Genomic DNA, 27,167 nt, shown 5'->3' with positions numbered 1-27,167 from the left:
GCGCCACGAGGAGAACGTGGAACCTCCACATAGGAGGGCTGTCTGGCCCGGGGCCCTCGCTGGTTCCTTAGAGTGAGGGTGCCGAGTTTTGCTGTTTGCAGTTATTTAATACTCCCGACACCCGGCACTAAAAGTGACATTGGAAAAACAATGTGGTGGTAAAACTAGGAGAAACGTGTGCATTCAACCATGTGAAGCTGAAGATTACAAGAAGAACAAACACGTCATCAAATATGCTTCAGTGCTGCCGTTAGACGAGCAGACCTGCAGTCTGAACAGATGTGTGCCGATCCGGCTGTCCTCATCGTGGACCAGGACTGGATAGCACCGGCTTACTGAGACGTTCAAAGTTCTGTGTGTGACCTTGTGTGTGACCTTGTGTGTGACCTTGTCAAAGCACCAGTTCCTCTCGCAGCGTGGCCTCATTCCCAGCCCTTCCACCACCACCTGAAGCCAACCCGCTCCTGGGGGTTTTCCATCAAATCCCATGTATTTTTTCCCCCAAAAGCTCACATCCCCTTCCCTCCTCAATGAATTCACTCATTTATCCTCTGTCCCAGTCAAGGTCGAGGCCTGTGATATCTTCATGAAAGAAAAGGAAAGAGAAACTTTTCGGTCTTCAAATGAAGCCTCACATTTGTGAGCTGTTCAATCAGATCTTTTAAACTCACTTAACCCTTGATTAATCCCAGCGCTCCTCAGTGGGCCGAGCTTCCCGCTAATGAAATTAAGAGCAAAGGAAGCCTGCATCCCGGATTCAGCTCACATCTCTGGACACCGGCAGCGTGAGCAGAGGCTTCGTGGCGTTGGAGCTCTCGTCCTCAGAGGCTCCGGCACGGAACAGGAAATGCTTTTATGGAAGCGCTATTCATTCTGATATGTGGAAAGCTTTGGCCATACGCAGCATCTACGAGGACATCGTCACATTATTACAGGACAGAGGATATGAACAGCATCATTAACAGTCTTTACAATGTATACAGGATTATTTACATGATATCATCATATCCTGTGTATTATTAATCTGATATCAATAATTAATTTTCAAATATAACAGTTATCATCAATACCAGTATATTGCTACCTTATTTACGCGCATGTCAAAATGAACCATGTATTTTATATGTAATGTCATGTGTAACATTACATGTCTGCCTGAGTGACGGATACAAGTGAGAACAGGAGTATTTATAGACACTTTATTTTGGAAAAGATGAGTTCAAATGAAGACGGATCAGAGAGATATGACTTTCCTTAACTCGAAACTGCTTTCCTACATGAAACTAGTTCAGTTCAACTCGTCACATCCTTCACAATGAGCTCCGAACATAAAGGTCTATGTGAGGAAAAGATGCCGTGACAGAGAGGACCAGCGGTTGGTCTCTTCATAAGGACACAGACGAGACAATGACGGCAGCTGTCTCTGTCTCAGACATTGGTCAAAGCACTGATCGTGGGCGTGGCTCACAGAAGGATGAGTGCTGCCCACCGACAGTGTGGTGAGTCTGAGGTTCCGATTGGTCGTTGGCACAGGAAGGCCACAGCTTCAGGCCATAGGCAGCTCGTGGTAGGCAGCGTACTGGCCGGTCACGTGATGGTAGATCTGAACAAACAAGAGCACACGGGAGAAACTCTTGTAGAAGTACAGTGTGTGTGTGTTTGTGTGTGTGTGTGTGTGTGTGTGTGTCCCCACCTGCCTCTCGATGTCAGCCAACAGGCTGCTGGCTCCCAGGCGGAACAGGACCGGGCAGATCCAGTCGTGGCCCAGCTCTTCTTTGATGAGAGCGAGCCACACCAGAGACTCCTGAGCCGTCCGGATCCCGCCTGCTGGCTTAAAGCCCACCTGGGGGGTCACGCGCACACACACATGCACGTGCACGCACGCGCACACACACACACACACACATGCACGCACGCGCGCACACACACACACACATGCACGCACGCGCACACACACACACACACACACATGCACGCACGCGCACACACACACACACATGCACGCACGCGCACACACACACGCACGCACAAGCACACACACACACACACACATGCACGCGCACACACACACACACATGCACGCACGCGCACACACACACGCACATGCACACACGCGCGCACACACACGCACATACACACACGCATGCACACGCACACACGCACGCACACGCACACACACGCACACACGCACGCACACGCACACGCACACACACGCACACACACACACACACACACACACACACACACACCTCGGTCAACAGGACGACTCTGGGCTTAAGGCGTGATTACACCAGGAATGCGTGTAACAACATTTAACTGCTGCACAGAAGCAGTTAAACATTCCAACTCTTTCCGAGAAGAAACACGTAACCGTGGACAACCAGTGCATCAACTTCAGATGAATTAGGAGATGATGGACATTTATTTTTAAATTAGTTTAAATAAGGGCGTGTCCAAGTCTTATCTCATTTTAAATACACATTATTCACTCAAATACAAATTTAAAACTAAAACACAGTGGCTACTGAAAGCTTCCCTGGGAGATGTTATATATATATATATATATATATATATATATGATATACGTCTCTGCCTTTGGCTGCTGGTCCAAAGTATCAACACATTTCAATCTATCCTGTTTGATATAGCTCCACGGTGTTCATTGTATTAATGAAACAATAAATATAAATACATAAGAACTATTATTTCATACACTGTATGGAAGAGATAAATAAAGAAGGCAGCCTGGACTTGATCAGTACCTTGTGGCCCGTGCACAGGAAGTAGTCCCGGATGGCCCTCACCATCACTATGGCGACAGGGTAGGTGGCGTTGACGGACTCCTTTCCCGTGGACGTCTTGATGAAGTCCGAGCCTGTCGGGGTTAAACGGGTGACATTGCGTCGTCAGCACAGACACTGGGAGCTGCACATGCTCCGTACCGATCGGCGTGAGGAAATGGCGGCAAGTAAAGACAAAGTTTATGATCTGAAGCGCCAGAAAGCACGTCAGTTATCCTGGAGAGGATGTGGGCCAAACTCCAGAGTCATCTACTGGAAGATCAAACATGTCAAAACTTACGTTGCTCTGTGTTCCATAAGTGCTGAAAGATAGGAGCATCTTGTGGAGACGGAGCTGCTGTGAGGGAGCACTGAACATATGCTGCTGCTGACGGCTAACAGAGGGCAGCTTCACGCTCATCAATAAAATACTTCATTTTTCCTTCCCTTCCTTCACAGCCAATTATGTTTTATCAGCTTTCCTGATAAAAATAGAAGATGAAATGACACTCTTTAATAGATTACCCACAAACTGCGGGCTGCAGGAAAGAGAAAGAAAAAACCATCCTTCTGCCTCCCTGGTGTATAATGACTGTTCATTACCGAACAGAACAAGATGAACATTTTCCAGTTCATTAAAGACATGTTCTATGTATTTTTCCAGTCAGGTCTTTCTTTCAGCCTCTCTCCCCTCTTCCTCAAACTGGCATAATCCTTAAGATTCGTTATGGGGAGTCTTAATTACCAGATAATGGATAACGGTTATTAAATGCGGGTGGCGGTAATGAAGCTCTATTCATTTGCGTGGGCAGGGGGATACTGGCGAGGGACCAGCGGAGTAAAATAGCCTGCATCGGAGATTAATAGGTGAAATTATCATTCAATTTCAGGAATCTCATACGCAATTCATAGGAACAAGGGGAGATTAAGGAGCGAGTGTGGCGACAAAAGCAATGCATTTTAATAATGATCTCCATCAGAGCCCCTGACAATTTGGTTCTGTAATCGGCTTATTATGTGATGGCCAGTTAAGCGTGTGTGTGTGTGTGTGTGTGTGTGTGTGTGAGAAAGAGAGAGCTCCATTTATCAGGTTCACAAAAGAAAAAGCTAAGCAGCAGCGCCACAAACTGGATGGCTACAGGAATTACGCCAGCTTTCTAAAACCTCTTTACTGCCAATTAAAAATCATATCACAGCTAACAACACACACACACACACACACACACACACACACACACACACACACACACACACACACACACACACGTTTATTTGTGACATTTCATCAGCCTGCAGACCAACTAATATCTGGCTGAGGAGAAACCTGCAGCTGACAATAAGGAAAAACATCCTCCGTCTGCACGATGCGTTCAGGCACAATGTTGAGCATCGGCCGCCTGTGTTTTGGCAGTGCTGCTCGGAGCCCCAACACACATCACTGTGATTAATGCGTAAAACAGGAGACAAGAGCAATCTGTTCCGTGAGCTGTGAGTCGGCTGGAACGGCCTCCTGTGTCGACACAACGCAAGCATCTTGTTCCTTTAAAGTTAGTTAGATAGTTTGTGTTACTGTGTGATTTTGGTCACGCAAACTAACGAACCGATGGACCAGCAACTGCCGTGTAAAAAGGTCAAATGTCAGTTTTTGTCTCGGGGTCTGGTGAACTCTGGAGAAGAGAGCCGAGATAACGGCTTCAGCTCTGCTTCTTCTGTGCCTCCGAGTCTGTCTCCATCTGCTGACCGCGCACAATGCGACATACAGACACGGAAGCTTTCTTATTCTGCCTCAACATGTCAGTTGTTATGATCATGCCGAACATAGGAAGGCTGCGATCTGTTATTCAACAGACATTTGTCCGACAGGAGCTATAATGCCGCGGATCACGCAGACAGACATAACGAGCTCCTCGGCTCTCTCCCGCTTCGAGAGGACGAGAACAACTCTCCACCTCGTGCTCGTGGACAGAGAGCGCTACCCCTGCCTGAGATGTGGCGCCACAGACTCACCGGCCATCATGGCGACCAGGCTGGCCTTGTAGACGTTGGTGAAGGTGCCCAGCTCTCCGATAGCCAGGATGGTCTTCATGTGGGCGTCACCGCAGGCCTCCCGGAACTGACGGATCTCATCATACAGGGCTGTGGGGGAACGAAGTACACATCACACTTTGAAGACCTGGTTAGTATTCGTTCTTTAGTGTCACTGATAGGACAACATCGTTTGTAAAAAAAGAAGCAGACGTTGTTCTGATGTTCTCTACGGGGCTCGTAGTTTGTTGCCATCTGGTTTGAAACCAAAGAATCTAAGAGTAAGAAAATGATTCCCTATCTGACGAAGACCACGATGGGACCAAAGCTCCGGAGCAAGCGAGTGGGCGGACCTCCAGTGGATATGGTTTCCTCATCTGTCCGTGTTGTACTTTCCCTCTGTCCGTCTGTTGTCTTCTGTCTGTCTGTCTTGACTTTGCCGGTCGACCATCATCTACCTGCATGTCTTTTATTGTTGTTTAGCTGTGTTTGACTGTTGTGCACGTCTTGGAAAAGCGTCAACATTTTATAATCCTTGTATATTTAATTTTATCTCTGTTTTTAGGTTTGTTTTAGTTTTTTTTTTACATCTGCCTCTCGGGACTAAGGTTGGCTACCTCCGGCACTTTTAACAGAAATATTTGTATTAATGTGCACTGTCCCTTTAATAAATAAACCATTATCAAACGACCGAGCACAACGTTCAACCATCAAGGACAAGAAGTCCTAAAAAAGCGTGCGATCATCTCCCGTAGCTTGATGACCGGGCAATGCCCTGCTGAAAGCCAGGAAATGGACCTCGAGCTAACGTAGCTTTGTGAGTGTATATATATTTGTATTTTTAATGGTGGCTCATTTACGGGAGAGGCAAGGGAAAAAATGTATGGATCCAATTTCTAAGTCGGATTTTCTGTCCTGTGTTTAGGACTTAAGATCAGGTTGGAGAAAGTTTTTACTGGGATTATTTTTCTAGCTATTTTTCTCAAAAAATATATTTAAGAAACCTAGAAAGCTTATCCTGAGAGAAACTTCTTCCCACCTGCTCGAAAGTCCAAAAGAGCAGAGGAAAGGAGAAGCTCCAGGAGCGCTCAGCGTACCTTCCCACTCTCCGGTGAGGGCGAGCGTCCTGTTGATGACGATGTCGATCTCCGCCGCGCCGTCAGCCACCGCCAAGCGGACTTCCTGCAGGCGGGTCTCCAGCGGGGTCTGGCCTGCTGGGAAACCAGTGGCCACTGGGAGACGGGACACGCGGTCGGTCACACACGCGTTCATGTCATCTGTGTGGGAGTGATGGTCTCAGGCGACTCACCTGAGGCCACAGGAAGGCTGGAGTTGGCTGCTTTCAGGGATTTGACGGCGTCGGCCACACGAGACGGATACACACACACGGCTGCTGTCGTAACTCCTGACATGACAACGAGGGAAGAAGAGACATGTGATGAACTGGTCTGTGTCGCCCCCTGCAGGCGGAATCCAGGTGTGACGTCTATGAAATGTATGAAGATAAACCTGAATTATGGTTTCATGTTCTGCTCAGATAATCAGCTATTCAATCAAAAGAAGAAGAAATGGAAATCATTCATATCATTTGCAAATTGTTACAACAATCGTGTTTCATATCACTGTAATCTTTGGTTATAAAGTTGGTAGAATAAAATGAGACATTTAAAAAGGGTCACTTCTATCTTTTTTTATTTAATCAGCTTTCTTTAGTCAATATAATTCTTTAGCTTTGTCTACATAAATAAAATTATGGATTTTATTTATGGACTTTTAGAAAAGTTTAGAACAAATTAGTCGGAAATAATCTTACTGTAAACCCAACTGTAATCTAATTTTACAAATACTAATAATGTGAGTGTAGCTTGATCTTTATCTGCAACTGTGCAGAAACCCTGTGTTTAAACAATGTGGCACTTCTATCTTTGACTGGAGACAAAGAATATATCTTTTTAAATACTTTAATTATATATTGGCTTTTGAATAAACTATACAGAAGTGTGTTTTTATGATTTTAGGTTAGTTATACAAGTGCAACCTCAGAGCAATTCTGGACCCCGGTTGGGGACCACTGTCATCGACCATGGAATTGGTTTGGCCTGTGAGAGAGATTGCCTGTTATAATGTCAGAAGCATTTCCTTCTCCCTGTACTTTGAGGACAAAGGCAGCCCTGGTTAATGGAGTGTGTGTGCAGAGGTGTCTGTGAAGGGGTTCTCGCTGAAAGGAAGGATTAGGGAATCTCAGAGCATCTTCTTTGAATTCCATAGACATCATACAATCACTCAACCTCCCGCTGGCCGTGACACTAAACAGTATGTTCACAGGTCTGTGTGCGGTGTGTCTGGGTGTGTCTGCATGCGGTGTGTCTGCATGCGGTGTGCCTGGGTGTGTCTGCGTGTGTCTGCGTGCGGTGTGTCTGCGTGCGGTGTGTCTGCGTGCGGTGTGTCTGGGTGTGTCTGCTTGCGGTGTGTCTGGGTGTGTCTGCGTGCGGTGTGTCTCCATGCGGTGTGTCTGCATGCGGTGTGCCTGTGTGTGTCTGTGTGCGGTGTGTCTGTGTGCGGTGTGTCTGGGTGTGTCTGGGTGTGTCTGCGTGCGGTGTGTCTGCATGCGGTGTGTCTGCATGCGGTGTGTCTGCGTGCGGTGTGTCTGGGTGTATCTGCGTGCGGTGTGTCTGCATGCGGTGTGTCTGCATGCGGTGTGTCTGGGTGTATCTGCGTGCGGTGTGTCTGCGTGCGGTGTGTCTGGGTGTGTCTGGGTGTGTCTGGGTGTGTCTGCGTGCGGTGTGTCTGCATGCGGTGTGTCTGGGTGTGTCTGCGTGCGGTGTGTCTGCGTGTGTCTGCGTGCGGTGTGTCTGCGTGCGGTGTGCCTCGGTCTGTCTGCGTGCGGTGTGTCTGCGTGCGGTGTGTCTGGGTGTGTCTGCGTGCGGTGTGTCTGCGTGCGGTGTGTCTGGGTGTGTCTGCGTGTGGTGTGTCTGCGTGCGGTGTGTCTGCGTGCGGTGTGCCTGGGTGTGTCTGCGTGCGGTGTGTCTGGGTGTGTCTGCGTGCGGTGTGCCTGGGTGTGTCTGCGTGCGGTGTGCCTGGGTGTGTCTGCGTGCGGTGTGTCTGGGTGTGTCTGCGTGCGGTGTGCCTGGGTGTGTCTGCGTGCGGTGTGCCTGGGTGTGTCTGCGTGTGGTGTGTCTGGGTGTGTCTGCGTGCAGTGTGTCTGGGTGTGTCTGCGTGCGGTGTGTCTGGGTGTGTCTGCGTGCGGTGTGTCTGCGTGCGGTGTGTCTGGGTGTGTCTGCGTGCGGTGTGTCTGGGTGTGTCTGCGTGCGGTGTGCCTGGGTGTGTCTGCGTGCGGTGTGTCTGGGTGTGTCTGCGTGCGGTGTGTCTGGGTGTGTCTGCTTGCGGTGTGTCTGGGTGTGTCTGCGTGCGGTGTGTCTGGGTGTGTCTGCGTGCGGTGTGTCTGTGTGCGGTGTGTCTGCGTGCGGTGTGTCTGCGTGCGGTGTGTCTGGGTGTGTCTGGGTGTGTCTGCATGCGGTGTGTCTGCGTGCGGTGTGCCTGGGTGTGTCTGCGTGCAGTGTGTCTGCGTGCGGTGTGTCTGCGTGCGGTGTGTCTGCGTGCGGTGTGCCTGGGTGTGTCTGCGTGCAGTGTGTCTGCGTGCGGTGTGTCTGCGTGCGGTGTGTCTGCGTGCGGTGTGTCTGGGTGTGTCTGCGTGCGGTGTGTCTGCGTGCGGTGTGTCTGGGTGTGTCTGCGTGCGGTGTGTCTGCGTGCGGTGTGTCTGCGTGCGGTGTGTCTGGGTATGTCTGTGTGCGGTGTGTCTGCGTGCGGTGTGTCTGCGTGCGGTTTGTCTGCATGCGGTGTGTCTGCGTGCGGTGTGTCTGCGTGCGGTGTGTCTGGGTGTGTCTGCGTGCGGAGTGTCTGCGTGTGTCTGCGTGCGGTGTGTCTGCGTGTGTCTGCGTGCAGTGTGCCTGGGTGTGTCTGCGTGCGGTGTGCCTGGGTGTGTCTGCGTGCGGTGTGTCTGGGTGTGTCTGCGTGCGGTGTGCCTGGGTGTGTCTGCGTGCGGTGTGTCTGCGTGCGGTGTGTCTGGGTGTGTCTGGGTGTGTCTGCGTGCGGTGTGTCTGGGTGTGTCTGCGTGCGGTGTGTCTGGGTGTGTCTGCGTGCGGTGTGCCTGGGTGTGTCTGCGTGCGGTGTGTCTGCGTGCGGTGTGTCTGGGTGTGTCTGCGTGCGGTGTGCCTGGGTGTGTCTGCGTACGGTGTGTCTAGGTGTGTCTGCGTGCGGTGTGCCTGGGTGTGTCTGCGTGCGGTGTGTCTGGGTGTGTCTGCGTGCGGTGTGTCTGCGTGCGGTGTGTCTGGGTGTGTCTGCGTGCGGTGTGTCTGGGTGTGTCTGCGTGCGGTGTGTCTGGGTGTGTCTGCGTGCGGTGTGTCTGCGTGCGGTGTGTCTGGGTGTGTCTGCGTGCGGTGTGCCTGGGTGTGTCTGCGTGCGGTGTGTCTGGGTGTGTCTGCGTGCGGTGTGTCTGGGTGTGTCTGCGTGCGGTGTGTCTGGGTGTGTCTGCGTGCGGTGTGCCTGGGTGTGTCTGGGTGTGTCTGCGTGCGGTGTGCCTGGGTGTGTCTGCGTGCGGTGTGTCTGGGTGTGTCTGCGTGCGGTGTGTCTGGGTGTGTCTGCGTGCGGTGTGTCTGCGTGCGGTGTGTCTGGGTGTGTCTGCGTGCGGTGTGCCTGGGTGTGTCTGCGTGCGGTGTGTCTGGGTGTGTCTGCGTGCGGTGTGTCTGGGTGTGTCTGGGTGTGTCTGCGTGCGGTGTGTCTGGGTGTGTCTGCATGCGGTGTGTCTGCGTGCGGTGTGTCTGGGTGTGTCTGCGTGCGGTGTGCCTGCGTGTGTCTGCGTCCGGTGTGTCTGCGTGCGGTGTGCCTGGGTGTGTCTGCGTGCGGTGTATCTGGGTGTGTCTGCGTGCGGTGTGCCTGGGTGTGTCTGCGTGCGGTGTGCCTGGGTGTGTCTGCGTGCGGTGTGTCTGGGTGTGTCTGCGTGCGGTGTGTCTGGGTGTGTCTGCATGCGGTGTGTCTGCGTGCGGTGTGTCTGCGTGCGGTGTGCCTGGGTGTGTCTGCGTGCGGTGTGTCTGCGTGCGGTGTGTCTGGGTGTGTCTGCGTGCGGTGTGTCTGGGTGTGTCTGCGTGCGGTGTGTCTACCGTGCGGTGTGTCTGGGTGTGTCTGCGTGCGGTGTGTCTACCGTGCGGTGTGTCTGGGTGTGTCTGCGTGCGGTGTGTCTGGGTGTATCTGCGTGCGGTGTGTCTGGGTGTGTCTGGGTGTGTCTACCGTGCGGTGTGTCTGAGTGTGTCTGCATGCGGTGTGTCTGCATGTGTCTGCGTGCGGTGTGCCTCGGTGTGTCTGCGTGCGGTGTGTCTGGGTGTGTCTGCGTGCGGTGTGTCTGCGTGCGGTGTGTCTGGGTGCGGTGTGTCTGGGTGTGGTGTGTCTGCGTGCGGTGTGTCTGCGTGCGGTGTGCCTGGGTGTGTCTGCGTGCGGTGTGTCTGGGTGTGTCTGCGTGCGGTGTGTCTGGGTGTGTCTGCGTGCGGTGTGTCTGGGTGTGTCTGCGTGCGGTGTGCCTGGGTGTGTCTGCGTGCGGTGTGTCTGGGTGTGTCTGCGTGCGGTGTGTCTGGGTGTGTCTGCGTGCGGTGTGTCTGGGTGTGTCTGCGTGCGGTGTGTCTGGGTGTGTCTGCGTGCGGTGTGTATGTGTGCGGTGTGTCTGCGTGCGGTGTGCCTTGGTGTGTCTGGGTGTGTCTGCATGCGGTGTGTCTGCGTGCAGTGTGCCTGGGTGTGTCTGCGTGCAGTGTGTCTGCGTGCGGTGTGTCTGCGTGCGGTGTGTCTGCGTGCGGTGTGTCTGCGTGCGGTGTTTCTGGGTGTGTCTGCGTGCGGTGTGTCTGCGTGCGGTGTGTCTGGGTGTGTCTGCGTGCAGTGTGTCTGCGTGCGGTGTGCCTGGGTGTGTCTGCGTGCGGTGTGCCTGGGTGTGTCTGCATGCGGTGTGTCTGCGTGTGTCTGCGTGCGGTGTGCCTGGGTGTGTCTGCGTGCGGTGTGTCTGCGTGCGGTGTGCCTGGGTGTGTCTGCGTGCGGTGTGTCTGCGTGCGGTGTGCCTGGGTGTGTCTGCGTGCGGTGTGTCTGTGTGCGGTGTGTCTGCGTGCGGTGTGTCTGGGTGTGTCTGCGTGCGGTGTGTCTGCGTGCAGTGTGTCTGGGTGTGTCTGCGTGCGGTGTGTCTGCGTGCGGTGTGTCTGGGTGTGTCTGCGTGCGGTGTGTCTGCGTGCGGTGTGTCTGCGTGTGTCTGCGTGCAGTGTGCCTGGGTGTGTCTGCGTGCGGTGTGCCTGGGTGTGTCTGCGTGCGGTGTGTCTGGGTGTGTCTGCGTGCGGTGTGCCTGGGTGTGTCTGCGTGCGGTGTGTCTGCGTGCGGTGTATCTGGGTGTGTCTTGGTGTGTCTGCGTGCGGTGTGTCTGCGTGCGGTGTGTCTGGGTGTGTCTGCGTGCGGTGTGTCTGCGTGCGGTGTGTCTGCGTGCGGTGTGTCTGCGTGCGGTGTGTCTGCGTGCGGTGTGTCTGGGTGTGTCTGCGTGCGGAGTGTCTGCGTGTGTCTGCGTGCGGTGTGTCTGCGTGTGTCTGCGTGCAGTGTGCCTGGGTGTGTCTGCGTGCGGTGTTTCTGGGTGTGTCTGCGTGCGGTGTGTCTGCGTGCGGTGTATCTGGGTGTGTCTTGGTGTGTCTGCGTGCGGTGTGTCTGCGTGCGGTGTGTCTGGGTGTGTCTGCGTGCGGTGTGTCTGCGTGCGGTGTGTCTGCGTGCGGTGTGTCTGCGTGCGGTGTGTCTGGGTGTGTCTGCGTGCGGAGTGTCTGCGTGTGTCTGCGTGCGGTGTGTCTGCGTGTGTCTGCGTGCAGTGTGCCTGGGTGTGTCTGCGTGCGGTGTGCCTGGGTGTGTCTGCGTGCGGTGTGTCTGCGTGCGGTGTGTCTGGGTGTGTCTGGGTGTGTCTGCGTGCGGTGTGCCTGGGTGTGTCTGCGTGCGGTGTGTCTGCGTGCGGTGTGTCTGGGTGTGTCTGCGTGCGGTGTGCCTGGGTGTGTCTGCGTGCGGTGTGTCTGGGTGTGTCTGCGTGCGGTGTGCCTGGGTGTGTCTGCGTGCGGTGTGCCTGGGTGTGTCTGCGTGCGGTGTGTCTGTGTGCGGTGTGTCTGCGTGCGGTGTGTCTGGGTGTGTCTGCGTGCGGTGTGTCTGCGTGCAGTGTGTCTGGGTGTGTCTGCGTGCGGTGTGTCTGCGTGCGGTGTGTCTGGGTGTGTCTGCGTGCGGTGTGCCTGGGTGTGTCTGCGTGCGGTGTGTCTGCGTGCGGTGTGCCTGGGTGTGTCTGCGTGCGGTGTGTCTGCGTGTGTCTGCGTGCGGTGTGTCTGCGTGCGGTGTGCCTGGGTGTGTCTGCGTGCGGTGTGTCTGCGTGCGGTGTGCCTGGGTGTGTCTGCATGCGGTGTGTCTGCGTGCGGTGTGTCTGCGTGTGTCTGCGTGCGGTGTGTCTGCGTGCGGTGTGTCTGGGTGTGTCTGCGTGCGGTGTGTCTGCGTGCGGTGTGCCTGGGTGTGTCTGCATGCGGTGTGCCTGGGTGTGTCTGCGTGCGGTGTGCCTGGGTGTGTCTGCGTGCGGTGTGCCTGGGTGTGTCTGCGTGCGGTGTGCCTGGGTGTGTCTGCGTGCGGTGTGTCTGGGTGTGTCTGCGTGCGGTGTGTCTGCGTGCGGTGTGTCTGGGTGTGTCTGCGTGCGGTGTGCCTGGGTGTGTCTGCGTGCGGTGTGTCTGGGTGTGTCTGCGTGCGGTGTGCCTGGGTGTGTCTGCGTGCGGTGTGTCTGCGTGCGGTGTGTCTGGGTGTGTCTGGGTGTGTCTGCGTGCGGTGTGTCTGTGTGCGGTGTGTCTGGGTGTGTCTGCGTGCGGTGTGTCTGCGTGCGGTTTGTCTGCGTGCGGTGTGTCTGCGTGCGGTGTGTCTGCGTGCGGTGTGTCTGGGTGTGTCTGCGTGCCGAGTGTCTGCGTGTGTCTGCGTGCGGTGTGTCTGCGTGTGTCTGCGTGCAGTGTGCCTGGGTGTGTCTGCGTGCGGTGTGCCTGGGTGTGTCTGCGTGCGGTGTGTCTGGGTGTGTCTGCGTGCGGTGTGTCTGGGTGTGTCTGCGTGCGGTGTGTCTGGGTGTGTCTGCGTGCGGTGTGCCTGGGTGTGTCTGCGTGCGGTGTGTCTGCGTGCGGTGTGCCTGGGTGTGTCTGCGTGCGGTGTGTCTGCGTGCGGTGTGTCTGGGTGTGTCTGCGTGCGGTGTGTCTGGGTGTGTCTGCGTGCGGTGTGTCTGGGTGTGTCTGCGTGCGGTGTGCCTGGGTGTGTCTGCGTGCGGTGTGTCTGCGTGCGGTGTGTCTGCGTGCGGTGTGCCTGGGTGTGTCTGCGTGCGGTGTGTCTGCGTGCGGTGTGTCTGGGTGTGTCTGCGTGCGGTGTGTCTGTGTGCGGTGTGTCTGCGTGCGGTGTGTCTGCGTGCGGTGTGTCTGGGTGTGTCTGCGTGCGGTGTGTCTGCGTGTGTCTGCGTGCGGTGTGCCTGGGTGTGTCTGCGTGCGGTGTGTCTGCGTGCGGTGTGTCTGGGTGTGTCTGCGTGCGGTGTGCCTGGGTGTGTCTGCGTGCGGTGTGTCTGCGTGCGGTGTGTCTGCGTGCGGTGTGCCTGGGTGTGTCTGCGTGCGGTGTGTCTGTGTGCGGTGTGTCTGCGTGCGGTGTGTCTGGGTGTGTCTGCGTGTGGTGTGTCTGCGTGCAGTGTGTCTGGGTGTGTCTGCGTGCGGTGTGTCTGCGTGCGGTGTGTCTGCGTGCGGTGTGTCTGGGTGTGTCTGCGTGCGGTGTGCCTAGGTGTGTCTGCGTGCGGTGTGTCTGCGTGCGGTGTGCCTGGGTGTGTCTGCGTGCGGTGTGTCTGCGTGCGGTGTGTCTGCATGTGTCTGCGTGCGGTGTGTCTGCGTGCGGTGTGCCTGGGTGTGTCTGCGTGCGGTGTGTCTGCGTGCGGTGTGCCTGGGTGTGTCTGCATGCGGTGTGTCTGCGTGCGGTGTGTCTGCGTGTGTCTGCGTGCGGTGTGTCTGCGTGCGGTGTGTCTGGGTGTGTCTGCGTGCGGTGTGTCTGCGTGCGGTGTGCCTGGGTGTGTCTGCGTGCGGTGTGCCTGGGTGTGTCTGCGTGCGGTGTGCCTGGGTGTGTCTGCGTGCGGTGGGCCTGGGTGTGTCTGCGTGCGGTGGGCCTGGGTGTGTCTGCGTGCGGTGTGTCTGCGTGCGGTGTGTCTGCGTGCGGTGTGCCTGGGTGTGTCTGCGTGCGGTGTGTCTGGGTGTGTCTGCGTGCGGTGTGTCTGCGTGTGTCTGCGTGCGGTGTGCCTGGGTGTGTCTGCGTGCGGTGTGCCTGGGTGTGTCTGCGTGCGGTGTGTCTGGGTGTGTCTGCGTGCGGTGTGCCTGGGTGTGTCTGCGTGCGGTGTGTCTGCGTGCGGTGTATCTGGGTGTGTCTTGGTGTGTCTGCGTGCGGTGTGTCTGCGTGCGGTGTGTCTGGGTGTGTCTGCGTGCGGTGTGTCTGCGTGCGGTGTGTCTGCGTGCGGTGTGTCTGCGTGCGGTGTGTCTGCGTGCGGTGTGTCTGCGTGTGTCTCCGTGCGGAGTGTCTGCGTGTGTCTGCGTGCGGTGTGTCTGCGTGTGTCTGCGTGCAGTGTGCCTGGGTGTGTCTGCGTGCGGTGTGCCTGGGTGTGTCTGCGTGCGGTGTGTCTGCGTGCGGTGTGTCTGGGTGTGTCTGGGTGTGTCTGCGTGCGGTGTGCCTGGGTGTTTCTGCGTGCGGTGTGTCTGCGTGCGGTGTGTCTGGGTGTGTCTGCGTGCGGTGTGCGGTGTGTCTGGGTGTGTCTGCGTGCGGTGTGTCTGGGTGTGTCTGCGTGCGGTGTGCCTGGGTGTGTCTGCGTGCGGTGTGTCTGGGTGTGTCTGCGTGCGGTGTGTCTGCGTGCGGTGTGTCTGGGTGTGTCTGCGTGCGGTGTGTCTGCGTGCGGTGTGTCTGCGTGCGGTGTGTCTGGGTGTGTCTGCGTGCGGTGTGCCTGGGTGTGCCTGGGTGTGTCTGCGTGCGGTGTGTCTGCGTGCGGTGTGCCTGGGTGTGTCTGCGTGCGGTGTGTCTGCGTGCGGTGTGTCTGGGTGTGTCTGCGTGCGGTGTGTCTGTGTGCGGTGTGTCTGCGTGTGGTGTGTCTGCGTGCGGTGTGTCTGGGTGTGTCTGCGTGCGGTGTGTCTGCGTGTGTCTGCGTGCGGTGTGCCTGGGTGTGTCTGCGTGCGGTGTGTCTGCGTGCGGTGTGTCTGGGTGTGTCTGCGTGCGGTGTGCCTGGGTGTGTCTGCGTGCGGTGTGTCTGCGTGCGGTGTGTCTGCGTGCGGTGTGCCTGGGTGTGTCTGCGTGCGGTGTGTCTGTGTGCGGTGTGTCTGCGTGCGGTGTGTCTGGGTGTGTCTGCGTGTGGTGTGTCTGCGTGCAGTGTGTCTGGGTGTGTCTGCGTGCGGTGTGTCTGCGTGCGGTGTGTCTGCGTGCGGTGTGTCTGGGTGTGTCTGCGTGCGGTGTGCCTAGGTGTGTCTGCGTGCGGTGTGTCTGCGTGCGGTGTGCCTGGGTGTGTCTGCGTGCGGTGTGTCTGCGTGCGGTGTGTCTGCATGTGTCTGCGTGCGGTGTGTCTGCGTGCGGTGTGCCTGGGTGTGTCTGCGTGCGGTGTGTCTGCGTGCGGTGTGCCTGGGTGTGTTTGCATGCGGTGTGTCTGCGTGCGGTGTGTCTGCGTGTGTCTGCGTGCGGTGTGTCTGCGTGCGGTGTGTCTGGGTGTGTCTGCGTGCGGTGTGTCTGCGTGCGGTGTGCCTGGGTGTGTCTGCGTGCGGTGTGCCTGGGTGTGTCTGCGTGCGGTGTGCCTGGGTGTGTCTGCGTGCGGTGGGCCTGGGTGTGTCTGCGTGCGGTGGGCCTGGGTGTGTCTGCGTGCGGTGTGTCTGCGTGCGGTGTGCCTGGGTGTGTCTGCGTGCGGTGTGTCTGCGTGCGGTGTGTCTGGGTGTGTCTGCGTGCGGTGTGTCTGCGTGTGTCTGCGTGCGGTGTGCCTGGGTGTGTCTGCGTGCGGTGTGCCTGGGTGTGTCTGCGTGCGGTGTGTCTGGGTGTGTCTGCGTGCGGTGTGTCTGCGTGCGGTGTGTCTGCGTGCGGTGTGTCTGCGTGCGGTGTGTCTGCGTGCGGTGTGTCTGCGTGTGTCTCCGTGCGGAGTGTCTGCGTGTGTCTGCGTGCGGTGTGTCTGCGTGTGTCTGCGTGCAGTGTGCCTGGGTGTGTCTGCGTGCGGTGTGCCTGGGTGTGTCTGCGTGCGGTGTGTCTGCGTGCGGTGTGTCTGGGTGTGTCTGGGTGTGTCTGCGTGCGGTGTGCCTGGGTGTGTCTGCGTGCGGTGTGTCTGCATGCGGTGTGTCTGGGTGTGTCTGCGTGCGGTGTGCGGTGTGTCTGGGTGTGTCTGCGTGCGGTGTGTCTGGGTGTGTCTGCGTGCGGTGTGCCTGGGTGTGTCTGCGTGCGGTGTGTCTGGGTGTGTCTGCGTGCGGTGTGTCTGCGTGCGGTGTGTCTGGGTGTGTCTGCGTGCGGTGTGTCTGCGTGCGGTGTGTCTGCGTGCGGTGTGTCTGGGTGTGTCTGCGTGCGGTGTGCCTGGGTGTGCCTGGGTGTGTCTGCGTGCGGTGTGTCTGGGTGTGTCTGCGTGCGGTGTGCCTGGGTGTGTCTGCGTGCGGTGTGTCTGGGTGTGTCTGCGTGCGGTGTGTCTGGGTGTGTCTGGGTGTGTCTGCGTGCGGTGTGTCTGGGTGTGTCTGCATGCGGTGTGTCTGCGTGCGGTGTGTCTGGGTGTGTCTGCGTGCGGTGTGCCTGCGTGTGCCTGGGTGTGTCTGCGTGCGGTGTGCCTGGGTGTGTCTGCGTGCGGTGTGCCTGGGTGTGTCTGCGTGCGGTGTGCCTGCGTGTGTCTGCGTGCGGTGTGTCTGGGTGTGTCTGCGTGCGGTGTGTCTGGGTGTGTCTGCATGCGGTGTGTCTGCGTGCGGTGTGTCTGCGTGCGGTGTGTCTGGGTGTGTCTGCGTGCGGTGTGTCTACCGTGCGGTGTGTCTGGGTGTGTCTGCGTGCGGTGTGTCTGGGTGTGTCTGGGTGTGTCTGGGTGTGTCTGCGTGCGGTGTGTCTACCGTGCGGTGTGTCTGAGTGTGTCTGCATGCGGTGTGTCTGGGTGTGTCTGCGTGCGGTGTGTCTGGGTGTGTCTGCGTGCGGTGTGTCTACCGTGCGGTGTGTCTGGGTGTGTCTGGGTGTGTCTGCGTGCGGTGTGCCTGGGTGTGTCTGCGTGCGGTGTGTCTGGGTGTGTCTGCGTGCGGTGTGTCTGGGTGTGTCTGCGTGCGGTGTGTCTGGGTGTGTCTGCGTGCGGTGTGTCTGGGTGTGTCTGCGTGCGGTGTGTCTGCGTGCGGTGTGTCTGGGTGTGTCTGCGTGCGGTGTGTCTGGGTGTGTCTGCGTGCGGTGTGTCTGCGTGCGGTGTGTCTGCGTGCGGTGTGTCTGCGTGCGGTGTGTCTGCGTGCGGTGTGTCTGCGTGCGGTGTGCCTGGGTGTGTCTGCGTGCGGTGTGTCTGGGTGTGTCTGCGTGCAGTGTGTCTGCGTGCAGTGTGTCTGCGTGCAGTGTGTCTGCGTGCAGTGTGTCTGCGTGCGGTGTGTCTGGGTGTGTCTGCGTGCGGTGTGCCTGGGTGTGTCTGCGTGCGGTGTGTCTGGGTGTGTCTGCGTGCGGTGTGCCTGGGTGTGTCTGCGTGCGGTGTGTCTGCGTGCGGTGTGTCTGCGTGCGGTGTGTCTGGGTGTGTCTGCGTGCGGTGTGTCTGGGTGTGTCTGCGTGCGGTGTGTCTGGGTGTGTCTGCATGCGGTGTGTCTGCGTGCGGTGTGTCTGCGTGCGTTGTGTCTGCATGCGGTGTGTCTGCGTGCGGTGTGTCTGGGTGTGTCTGTGTGCGGTGTGCCTGGGTGTGTCTGCGTGCGGTGTGTCTGGGTGTGTTTGCGTGCGGTGTGTCTGCGTGCGTTGTGTCTGCGTGCGGTGTGTCTGCGTGCGGTGTGTCTGGGTGTGTCTGCGTGCAGTGTGTCTGCGTGCGGTGTGTCTGGGTGTGTCTGCGTACGGTGTGCCTGGGTGTGTCTGCGTGCGGTGTGTCTGAGTGTGCCTGCATGCGGTGTGTCTGCGTGCGGTGTGCCTGGGTGTGTCTGCGTGCGGTGTGTCTGCGTGCGGTGTGTCTGGGTGTGTCTGCGTGCGGTGTGTCTGCATGCGGTGTGTCTGTGTGCGGTGTGCCTGGGTGTGTCTGCGTGCGGTGTGTCTGCGTGCGGTGTGTCTGGGTGTGTCTGCGTGCGGTGTGTCTGGGTGTGTCTGCGTGCGGTGTGCCTGGGTGTGTCTGCGTGCGGTGTGCCTGGGTGTGTCTGCGTGCGGTGTGTCTGGGTGTGTCTGCGTGCGGTGTGCCTGGGTGTGTCTGCGTGCGGTGTGCCTGGGTGTGTCTGCGTGCGGTGTGTCTGCGTGCGGTGTGTCTGGGTGTGTCTGCGTGCGGTGTGTCTGGGTGTGTCTGCGTGCGGTGTGCCTGGGTGTGTCTGCGTGCGGTGTGCCTGGGTGTGTCTGCTTGCGGTGTGTCTGCGTGCGGTGTGTCTGGGTGTGTCTGCGTGCGGTGTGCCTGGGTGTGTCTGTGTGTGTCTGCATGCGGTGTGTCTGCGTGCGGTGTGTCTGGGTGTGTCTGCGTGCGGTGTGCCTGGGTGTGTCTGCGTGCGGTGTGTCTGGGTGTGTCTGCGTGCGGTGTGTCTGGGTGTGTCTGTGTGCGGTGTGTCTGGGTGTGTCTGCGTGCGGTGTGTCTGCGTGCGGTGTGTCTGCGTGCGGTGTGTCTGCGTGCGGTGTGTCTGGGTGTGTCTGCGTGCGGTGTGTCTGCGTGCGGTGTGTCTGCGTGCGGTGTGTCTGCGTGCGGTGTGTCTGCGTGCGGTGTGTCTGCGTGCGGTGTGTCTGGGTGTGTCTGCGTGCGGTGTGTCTGCGTGCGGTGTGTCTGGGTGTGTCTGCGTGCGGTGTGTCTGGGTGTGTCTGCGTGCGGTGTGTCTGCGTGCGGTGTGCCTGGGTGTGTCTGCGTGCGGTGTGTCTGCGTGCGGTGTGCCTGGGTGTGTCTGCATGCGGTGTGTCTGCGTGCGGTGTGTCTGCGTGTGTCTGCGTGCGGTGTGTCTGCGTGCGGTGTGTCTGGGTGTGTCTGCGTGCGGTGTGTCTGCGTGCGGTGTGTCTGCGTGCGGTGTGTCTGGGTGTGTCTGCGTGCGGTGTGTCTGCGTGCGGTGTGTCTGCGTGCGGTGTGTCTGGGTGTGTCTGCGTGCGGTGTGTCTGGGTGTGTCTGCGTGCGGTGTGTCTGGCAGCAGACCTTTGTCGTGCATGTCCAGCGCCCGTAGCAGGTCGTGTCGGACCGGCTGGATGGCTTTCAGGCACAGCCGGTGGACGTTGGACGGTGTGTCGTCTCCAGCGAGAGTCGTCAGGTCGATGCATGCGACGGCCTTCAGCAGCCAGCCGGCCTGCAGGACAGACACAGAAACAACGTCAGAGCAAGCGTGTTTCACTTGGTCTCCGTCTGCAGAGCTCAGGTCACTGCGTGTGGATGCTTTGTCCAACCAACAGTTACACAAACCAGCCATGGTGCTGCCTTGTGATTCAGAGGAGAGGAACATGATAAATGGATATTTATGTCATCTTTTGAAAGTAGTACATGCGTTTTGGTCACCATGTCCCAGTACAGGTAACACACAGTACCTGCCACTGTTTCTTGGGGATCTTCTGTCCTTGTATGTGCTGGGCTCTCTTCAGGACGGCATGCGTGTTCACCCTTACTTTGGATATCCACTCCAGGTCTGACGCCCATGAGCAGGGAAAGAAGAAAAAAATAATATATTTAAATATATATTTTAAATAGCAGTCAAACATTATGGCCCATTAGATGCACTAGTGGCAGTCAAATATAAAAAATATTTTAAAAAATGTTCACAGTCCAAATGAAATGATTGTAAATTGAGGGGGAAAAATGAAATCTTATGTTGCTGATTTCCTCCAATGAATCGCCACCTTAACGTGGTGGAGGAGTTTGAGTGGCTCAGTGATCCTGGGAGCTATGTTGTCCGGGGCGTCAGCCCCTGGTAGGGTCTCCCAAGGCAAACAGGTCTCGGGGGAGAGCCCAGACTAAGAGCGGTTCAAAAAACCCTGATGATGTACGGCCCACGGAATGAAGCTACCTCGCCCGGACAAGGGAAACCGGGGCACCCTCCCGGAGCCAGACCCGGGAGGGGAGCTCGACGGCGAGCGTCTGGTGGCCGGGCTTTCACCCATGGGGCCCGGTCGGGCTCAGCCCGAAAAAAGATCATGGACCAGCAACCCTGTGGACTCACCACCCGCGGGGGGAAGCATCGGGGTCGGGTGCTATGCAGACCGGGCGGCGGGCCAGGCAGGAGACCTGGGCGAGCCGATCGCCGGCAGCATAGACTAGCTCTAGGGACGTGGAACGTCACCTCGCTAGCGTGACGCGGGAGGTGGAGCGGTACCAGCTAGATTTAGTTGGGCTCACCTCCACGCACAGCATGGGCTCTGGAACCAAGCTCCTGGAGAAGGGTTGGACTTTGTCCTTTTCTGGAGTTGCCCAGGGTGAGAGGCGCCGGGCGGGAGTGGGGATACTCACGAGCCCCCGGCTGAGCGCCGCTATGTTGGAGTTTTCCCCGGAGAACGAGAGGGTCGCCTCCCTGCGCCTACGGGTTGCAGGGAGTAAAGCTCTGACTGTTGTTTGTGCTTATGCACCGAACAGCAGTTCGGAGTATCCGGCCTTCTTAGAGTCGGTGGGAGGGGTCCTGGAAAGGGCGCCGCCTGCCGACTCCATAGTTCTCCTGGGAGACTTCAACGCTCACGTGGGCAATGACAGAGAAACCTGGCGGGGCGTGATTGGGAGGAACGGCTTGCCCGATCTGAACCCGAATGGTGTTTTGTTGTTGGACTTCTGTGCTAGCCACAGTTTGTCCATAACGAACACCATGTTCGAGCATAAGGTGGCTCATAAGTGTACCTGGTACCAGAACACCTTAGGCCGGAGATCAATGATCGACTTTGTAGTCGCATCATCTGATCTGCGGCCGTATGTCTTGGACACTCGGGTGAAGAGAGGAGCAGAGCTGTCAACTGATCACCACCTGGTGGTGAGTTGGATCAGATGGCGGGGGAGTCGGCTAGAAAGACCTGGCAAGCCCAAACGTGTAGTGAGGGTGAACTGGGAACGTCTGGCGGAGGATCCTGTCCGGGAGGTCTTCAACTCCCACCTCCGGAAGAACTTCTCACAAATCCCGAGGGAGGCTGGGGACATGGAACCCGAGTGGACCATGTTCAAAGCCTCTATTGTGGACGCGGCTGCTCGGAGCTGTGGCCAGTAGGTCATCGGTGCCTGTCGTGGCGGCAACCCAAGAACCCGGTGGTGGACACCGGGGGTGAGGGAAGCCGTCAAACTGAAGAAGGAGGCCTTTCGGGCCTGGCTGGCCCAGGGGTCTCCTGAAGCAGCTGACGGGTACCGGCAGGCCAGAAGGGCTGCAGCTGCGATGGTCGCGGATGCTAAAACTCGGGCATGGGAGGAGTTCGGGGAGGCCATGGAGAAGGACTTTCGGTTGGCCTCAAGGAAGTTCTGGCAAACCATCCGACGGCTCAGGAAGGGAAAGCAGGGCCTACCCCAGGCTGTTCTCAGCGGGGGGGGGGGGGAAACTGCTGACCCGGACTGGGGACATCGTCGGGCGGTGGAAAGAGCACTTTGAGGAACTCCTAAACCCGGCTAACATGTCCCCCGGAGAGGGGGCAGCGCCGGAAGACTTTGGGGTGGTTTCTCCCATATCCCTGGCAGAGGTCGCTAAGTTAGTCAAAAAGCTCCTTGGTGGCAAGGCGCCAGGGGTGGATGAGATCCGCCCTGAGATGCTGAAAGCACTGGACATTGTTGGGCTGTCTTGGTTGACACGCCTTTGCAGTGTCGCATGGGGGTCGGGAGCAGTGCCTATGGACTGGCAGACCGGGGTGGTGGCTCCCATCTTCAAGAAGGGGGAGCGGAGAGTGTGCTCAAACTATCGTGGCATCACACTGCTCAGCCTCCCGGGAAAAGCTTATGCCAGGGTGCTGGAAGGGAGGCTCCGACCGCTTGTCGAACCTCAGATTCAAGACGAGCAGTGCGGATTCCGTCCCGGTCGTGGAACGGTGGACCAGCTCTTTACCCTTGTAAGACTACTCGAGGGTTACTCGAGGGTGCCCAACCAGTCTACATGTGCTTTGTGGACTTGGAGAAGGCTTTCGACCGGGTCCCTCGGGGGTTTTTGTGGGGGGTGCTGCGGGAGTATGGGGTGCCGGACCCGTTGGCACGGGCTATCCGGTCTTTGTACGCCTGCAGTAGGAGCTGTGTTCGTATCCTCGGTAGTAAGTCAGACACGTTCCCGGTGGGTGTTGGCCTCCGCCAGGGCTGCCCTTTATCACCGGTCCTGTTCGTGACCTTCATGGACAGGATATCTAGGCGCAGCCAGGGGGCGGAGAGGATCCGGTTCGGGAGTCTCGGGATCGCCTCTCTGCTGTTCGCGGATGATGTGGTCCTGTTTGCCTCCTCGGATTGTGACCTCCAGCATTCACTGGGGCGTTTTGCAGCCGAGTGTGAAGCGGCAGGGATGAGAGTTAGCGCCTCCAAATCTGAGGCCATGGTGCTCTGTCGGAAACCGGTGGATTGCTCCCTCCAGGTGGGGACAAACTGCCTACCCCAAGCGAAGGAGTTCAAGTATCTCGGGGTCTTGTTCACGAGTGAGGGTAAGGTGGAGCGGGAGATCGACAGACGGATCGGTGCGGCTGCAGCAATAAAACAGGCGCTGTACCGGTCCGTCCTGGTGAAGAGGGAGCTGAGCCGGAAGGCGAAGCTCTCCATTTACTGGTCGGTCTATGTTCCAACCCTCACCTATGGTCACGAACTCTGGGTCGTGACCGAAAGAACGAGATCTCGAATACAAGCGGCCGAAATGAGCTTCCTCCGCAGGGTGGCCGGGCTCACCCTTAGAGATAGGGTAAGGAGCTCGGACATCAGGAGGGAGCTTGGAGTCGAGTCGCTGCTCCTTCGTGTCGAAAGGAGTCAGCTGAGGTGGTTCGGGCATCTAGTCAGGATGCCTCCTGGACGCCTCCCATTAGAGGTTTTCCAGGCACGTCCAACTGGTAGGAGACCCCGGGGAAGACCGAGGACACGCTGGAGGGATTATATCTCCCGGCTGGCCTTGGAACGCCTCGGGATCCCCCAGAATGAGCTGGAAAGTGTTGCGGGTGAGAGGGAAGCCTGGGTCGGCCTGCTGAACCTGCTGCCACCGCGACCCGACCCCGGATAAGCGGCTGATAATGGATGGATGGATGGATGTTGCTGATTTGACTTGTAAGTAGATTTATATTCATCTTAGCAAAACAAAATATCTCCCAAACTGACATTTCCACATGTACCTAAAGATCTAAGACAAGTAGCGGTGCATTCGTATTCTGAAGGGTGAAATTAAGACCATGAAATATGGCATATTCGTAGAAACTATGCTCCAGCGATAGTGATTGGCATCAAATTAAATTGAACATATAATGGTACATTTTGCAAAACAAAGTGATGTTTAATGCATCAAAAGCTCTAGTAGCTACTGAGTTATCAAAGGAGGAAGAAACAAAAGAAAAGCACACTTTGTCCCGAGATGGCTAAAATGAATCTAAATGTGACTCCCCCTCCCTTCAGTTTATGGGGATTGTGGTCAGATAAGAAAAGGACTTTTGTCGATGTGCATCCCATATAGACACATCCCCACCGTGTGTTTAGCCTAGCTTAGCACAAAGCGTGTAAAGTAGAGCTGTTGTGTTATTGTCTCTTGTGTCCCAGTGCAGACCTATCGCTCTACGAGGAGCACAAACTCTCAGAGGATACTGGCTTCCTCACGGGAAAGCTCTGTGGCACATTAGGCGTTTAAGTAGCGCTATTCAGATCTAATGATATGTGCACAGACATATAAATCCAAGACCTGGAGAATGTTTTGACAGCTGTCATGTCTGATATTTAAAGTTTCCCGTCCAGCGTGTACCAGTGTGTCAACGACAAACAGGGAAGTCTTTGACAGAGAATGTAAACACACACAAAGACAGCCTACAAACATGTCAGACTGAAGTTCAACCAGTGGAGGAAGAACAGAGCTGTAGTACAGACGGGTTTAACTAGTCACCTGAGCAGGGGCAGCTGGTCTGTCACGAGCTCCCATGAGGCCACGCTGCAGTCACAGCAGCCAGACAGTGTACCTCATTGTGTGTTTCTGGAGCCGTGTGTGGGTGCGGCGGCGTGCGCGCGGGGGGATCCACTGTGGGCTATGGGACCGTGCTCTAATGCAGTGGTACCCAACCAGTGGTTTTTTGAGCCACGGACCGGTTTTGTGTCAGACAATATTTTCACGGACCGGCCTTCACGGTGGAGACGAAAAATATGACGTAATAAATATGACGTAATAAATGACGTAATAAATATGACGTAATACGACCGGCATAAATACAATTATAAAATGCATAAAGATACAACTCACCATGACGCTGCATTAGTGGAGCCCTGAGCTTGGCTCGGAGGGGGGGGACGCTCGGAGGGGGGGGGGGTCTCGCCCGGGGCGTAATTACATGTAGAACCGCCACTGTGTGTGACATTATGTGTGTGTTAAAGTATATGTTACACTATGTGTGTTACAGTATGTTACACTATGTGTGTTACACTATGTGTGTTACAGTATGTGTGTGTTACACTATGTGTGTGTTACACTATGTGTGTTACAGTATGTTACACTATGTGTGTTACAGTATGTGTGTGTTACACTATGTGTGTGACACTATGTGTGTGTTACAGTATATGCTACACTATGTGTGTGTTACAGTATATGCTACACTATGTGTGTGTTACAGTATATATGCTACACTATGTGTGTTACAGTATATGCTACACTATGTGTGTTACAGTATACGTTACACTATGTGTGCTACACTATGTGTGTTACACTATGTGTCTGACACATAGTGTGTGTTACAGTATATGTAGGGCTCTCAAGTGTCACGCATTTCGGTCTTAAGTCCCGCCCTCCCGCCACACATCATATTTCTCACGCTGATAAAAACCTCTAGGCTATTTAATGTGCCGCAGCGCACAAACATGACCTGGTCGCGCTGCCCTCACCATGGAGGAATCAAGCACGTCTCCCCCGAATCCCCTGGACTCATCAGCCAATCAATAAAAAGAAATGGGCTACACAAATAGCCAATCAGAGAAACGTATCTGTTGTATCTGGGTGAAATGTAATCCCGGCCGCGCCTCCCCCACCTCCGTGTGTGTGACACTACGTGTATTACATTATGTGTGTTACAGTATATGTTACACTATGTGTGTGTTACACTATGTGTGTTACAGTATATGTTACACTATGTGTGTTACAGTATGTGTGTTACAGTATATGTTACACTATGTGTGTTACAGTATATGTTACACTATGTGTGTTACACTATGTGTGTTACAGTATGTGTGTTACAGTATATGTTACACTATGTGTGATACAGTATATGTTACACTATGTGTGTTACACTATGTGTGCTACAGTATATGTTACACTATGTGTGTTACACTATGTGTGTTACAGTATATGTTACACTATGTGTGTTACAGTATGTTACACTATGTGTGTTACAGTATATGTTACACTATGTGTGTTACACTATGTGTGTTACAGTATATGTTACACTATGTGTGTTACACTATGTATGTTACAGTATATGTTACACTATGTGTGTTACACTATGTATGTTACAGTATATGTTACACTATGTGTGTTACAGTATATGTTACACTATATGTGTTACACTATGTGTGTTATAGTATATGTTACACTATGTGTGCTACAGTATATGTTACACTATGTGTGTTACACTATGTGTGTTACAGTATATGTTACACTATGTGTGTTACAGTATGTGTGTTACAGTATATGTTACACTATGTGTGTTACAGTATATGTTACACTATGTGTGTTACACTATGTGTGCTACAGTATATGTTACACTGTGTGTTACAGTATGTTACACTATGTGTGTTACAGTATGTGTGTTACAGTATATGTTACACTATGTGTGTTACAGTATATGTTACACTATGTGTGTTACAATATGTGTGTTACAGTATATGTTACACTATGTGTGTTACAGTATATGTTACACTATGTGTGTTACACTATGTGTGTTACACTATGTGTGTTACAGTATATGTGTGTGTGACACCCTGTGTGTTACAGTATATGTTACACTATGTGTGTTACAGTATATGTTACACTATGTGTGTGTTACATTATGTGTGTTACAGTATATGTTACACTATGTGTGTTACACTATGTGTGTTACAGTATATGTTACACTATGTGTGTTACATTATGTGTGTTACAGTATATGTTACACTATGTGTGTTACAATATGTGTGTTACAGTATATGTGTGTGTGTGTGACACCCTGTGTGTTACAGTATATGTTACATTATGTGTGTTACAGTATATGTGTGTGTGTGACACCCTGTGTGTTACAGTATGTGTTACACTATGTGTGTTACATTATGTGTGTTACAGTATATGTGTGTGTGTGACACCCTGTGTGTTACAGTATGTGTTACACTATGTGTGTTACAGTATGTGTTACACTATGTGTGTTACAGTATGTGTGTGTGACACCCTGTGTGTTACAGTATGTGTTACACTATGTGTGTTACATTATGTGTGTTACAGTATGTGTGTGTGTGACACCCTGTGTGCTACAGTATGTGTTACACTATGTGTGTTACATTATGTGTGTTACAGTATGTGTGTGTGTGACACCCTGTGTGCTACAGTATGTGTTACACTATGTGTGTTACATTATGTGTGTTACAGTATGTGTGTGTGTGTGACACCCTGTGTGTTACAGGGCGGTTAAACGGTTACATGTCGGTGCTCAGCAGGTCAGCCACCTTCAACACGTTACTTATTAAACTGAAGCCAAGGCGACCCTGAAGTTAGCTTCGCTAGCTTACTTAACTGTTGTTTTTAATAAAACACATTTCTACAAAATAGAACACACGGTGTTATCTACTTTAGAAAGTATTAACAAAGCGTGACTTGCACGAAGACTGCTGCTAGAAGGAAGCGCAGCGGTGAAGCCCAGCAGCACGTGACCTTAGTTAGATACCTCGGTGCGCACAGGACTGACGGTGACGTTCACCGGTCAGCTCTCACTTACCGAGCCTGGTCCCCGGGTTCCTGGCCGACATGTTGAAGGACAGGAGAGTATTTATTCACGGGCGGATACTGAAATGAACCGCAGGAGCCACTGTTA

General features: G+C 55.4%; 1 protein-coding gene across 1 annotated transcript; it reads right to left on the bottom strand.

The window, feature by feature from the left end:
- Positions 1–1,208: 1,208 nt before the first annotated feature.
- dera (deoxyribose-phosphate aldolase (putative)) lies at positions 1,209–27,167 on the bottom strand. The gene is made up of 9 exons (XM_079235773.1): positions 27,072–27,167; positions 19,533–19,630; positions 19,150–19,297; positions 6,115–6,210; positions 5,903–6,037; positions 4,788–4,916; positions 2,763–2,875; positions 1,694–1,843; positions 1,209–1,603 (listed from the first exon to the last, which is right to left on the bottom strand). Exons 1-9 carry the CDS (start codon positions 27,100–27,102, stop codon positions 1,547–1,549), a joined length of 957 nt encoding a protein of 318 aa, XP_079091899.1. The 5' UTR covers positions 27,103–27,167; the 3' UTR covers positions 1,209–1,546.

This window comes from Taurulus bubalis (assembly GCF_910589615.1).
Source record: "Taurulus bubalis genome assembly, chromosome: 20".
NCBI classification, from domain to species: Eukaryota; Metazoa; Chordata; class Actinopteri; order Perciformes; family Cottidae; genus Taurulus; species Taurulus bubalis.
This window is presented reverse-complemented; position numbering and strand designations above follow the sequence as displayed.